We start from the raw sequence: 2,128 nt of genomic DNA, 5'->3' as shown, positions 1-2,128 counted from the left end.
CCCCAAAGCCCCCGTGTCCCTCATCTGGAGGAGCCCAAGCCTACGTGTCGCTCATCTAGGGGACACCAAGGCCCCCCCAAAGCCCCCGTGTCCCTCATCTGGAGGAGGCCAAGCCTCCATGTCGCTCATCTAGGGGACACCAAGGTCCCCCAAGGCCCCCGTGTCCCTCATCTGGAGGAGGCCAATCCTCCACATTGCTCATCTAGGGGACACCAAGGTGCCCCAAAGCCCCCGTGTCCCTCATCTGGAGGAGGCCACGCCTCCACATTGCTCATCTAGGGGACACCAAGGTGCCCCAAAGCCCCCCTGTCCCTCATCTGGAGGAGGCCAAGCCTCCATGTCGCTCATCTGGGGGACACCAAGGTGCCCCAAAGCCCCCGTGTCCCTCATCTGGAGGAGCCCAAGCCTCCGTGTCGCTCATCTAGGGGACACCAAGGTGCCCCAAAGCCCCCGTGTCCCTCGTCTGGAGGAGGCCAAGCCTCCATGTCGCTCATCTAGGGGACACCAAGGTCCCCCAAAGCCCCCGTGTCCCTCATTTGGAGGAGGCCAAGCCTCCACATCGCTCACCTAGGGGACACCAAACCTCCACGTTGCTCGTCTAGGGGACACCAAGCCTCCACATCCCTCATATCCCCACCACACCTGGGGGACACCAGGCCTCCGTCTGCTTCTCGCAGGGCCCGAGCTGCGCGCTGGGGGCAAGAGTCAGGGCAGACACGGGCACGACAATCTTTTACCACACGAGTTTATTTTAAATAAAACTTAAACACAGATGCGGGCTTTGCAACCAGTGTGACCGACCGGACAAGCAATGCGAACGGGGAGACGGCCGGGGCGGACGCTGCGTGCCATCCTCGTCCGAGCGCGCTGCTCCCGCCCCGGGGCTCGGAGCGCGCCGCCACCGCGACGGCCCCGCGAGCAGCACCCRAGGGCGCCGGCGGGCCCCTCGCCTCCGGGACGCCCTTCCCCGGGGCCRGCAAAGCCCCCCGCGGCCGTCCCCCGCCGCCCGCCCATGGGGCGAGCGGCCGCTTCTTCAGCCGGGCTGGCTTTTTTTATTATCGTGACTTTTCTTATTTTTCCTTATTCTTCCAGCTCCCTTTTCCGAGCCGCGTCCTCCCCGACGCCCCCAGGCTGCTGGGCGGGCTCCGACCCCCAACGCAGAGGTCTCCAGCGCTGCTTGCTCCAACCCATCTACACGGGGCACCGGGGCCGGTGGGGCGCAGCCAGCGCAGGCAAAGTGCAAGTAAGATCCGCCCCGGGAAAATATACAACGGACTTAACCTTTAACTATAGTACAGCGGGGCGGGCGGGGGCGGGCAGGAGCAGGCTCCTCGGCAGCTGCGGCGCTCACACCAAAGAGACGACTGAAATAAATATGGGGTGGAGGTGGCGCGGGCTGGCGGCCCCGGGCACGGCGGCCAGAGCCCTTCCCCACCCACCAGCCGCTGGCGTATTTACAACCGTGTTCTCCTCTATGTATTTATATATATTTATTATGCAGCCAGCGGCTTCCCGCAGGATCTGCTGGAGGTGGAGACCGCTGGCTCGGCTGCCTGGCTGGTTGGACGCTGTTATGATGTGTGACAGTGCAGGGCGAGGCGGACAAACTCAAAACCTCCAATGTCTATGGTCGGGGAACGACGCGGGGTGGTTCGGCGCGGGGCGCGGGAGCGTGCCGGGGCTAGTACTCGTCCTGGTCCTCTGGCTGCTGCTCCTCGATCTCGTCGTCCTCAGGCGGGGCGAAGCCCTCCTGGCGGGACGGGCGGCGCGGCGAGCCGTGAGCTGCTGCTCCGGCCCCGCGCCGCGGAGACCTCYGCCAAGCCCAGACGCCTCCCGGGCAGCCCGGGCGGCAAGCGAGGCCGGGTGCACGGGGCCGATCCCGGATCCGGCTCCGCCGGGGCGGGGAACGGGCTGCAGACAGCCGGGCGGCGGGGACCGGCCGCGCGCGCCCGCCCGGCACTCACCTCCGTGGCGTAGAGGACGCTGATGATGCCCGTGATGATGGGGCTGTTCTCGTTCTCGTGCTCCTGGCAGATCAGCTCGATGTCCCGCAGTTTGCTGAAGTAGAAGTCCCGCTCCTTCTCTAGCCCGTCCACCGTCAGCTTCAGGTCCATCAGCTGCGGGCGGG

The 2,128-nt window shown here is 65.9% G+C and overlaps 2 protein-coding genes across 2 annotated transcripts in view; both read right to left on the bottom strand.

Annotated features, from left to right (window-relative positions):
• Positions 1-629, bottom strand: part of TMEM214 (transmembrane protein 214) — a 26,593-nt gene extending 25,964 nt beyond the window's left edge. The window contains exon 1 of the mRNA XM_085320430.1: positions 568-629. Coding sequence (XP_085176556.1) covers positions 568-629 — 62 coding nt within the window. The remainder of the gene's footprint in view (positions 1-567) is intronic.
• A 102-nt stretch (positions 630-731) lies between these two features.
• Positions 732-2,128, bottom strand: part of MAPRE3 (microtubule associated protein RP/EB family member 3) — a gene marked incomplete at its 5' end in the record, with an annotated part of 10,588 nt that continues 9,191 nt past the window's right edge. The window contains 2 exons of the mRNA XM_085320433.1: positions 732-1,750; positions 1,965-2,117. Of these exons, the coding sequence (XP_085176559.1) occupies positions 1,682-1,750; positions 1,965-2,117 (222 nt within the window). The remainder of the gene's footprint in view (positions 1,751-1,964; positions 2,118-2,128) is intronic.

The sequence above is a fragment of the Rhea americana genome, unplaced genomic scaffold, assembly GCF_003343005.1.
Source record: "Rhea americana isolate MKP2758 unplaced genomic scaffold, rheAme1 scaffold_635, whole genome shotgun sequence".
Lineage (NCBI taxonomy): Eukaryota > Metazoa > Chordata > Aves > Rheiformes > Rheidae > Rhea > Rhea americana.
This window is presented reverse-complemented; position numbering and strand designations above follow the sequence as displayed.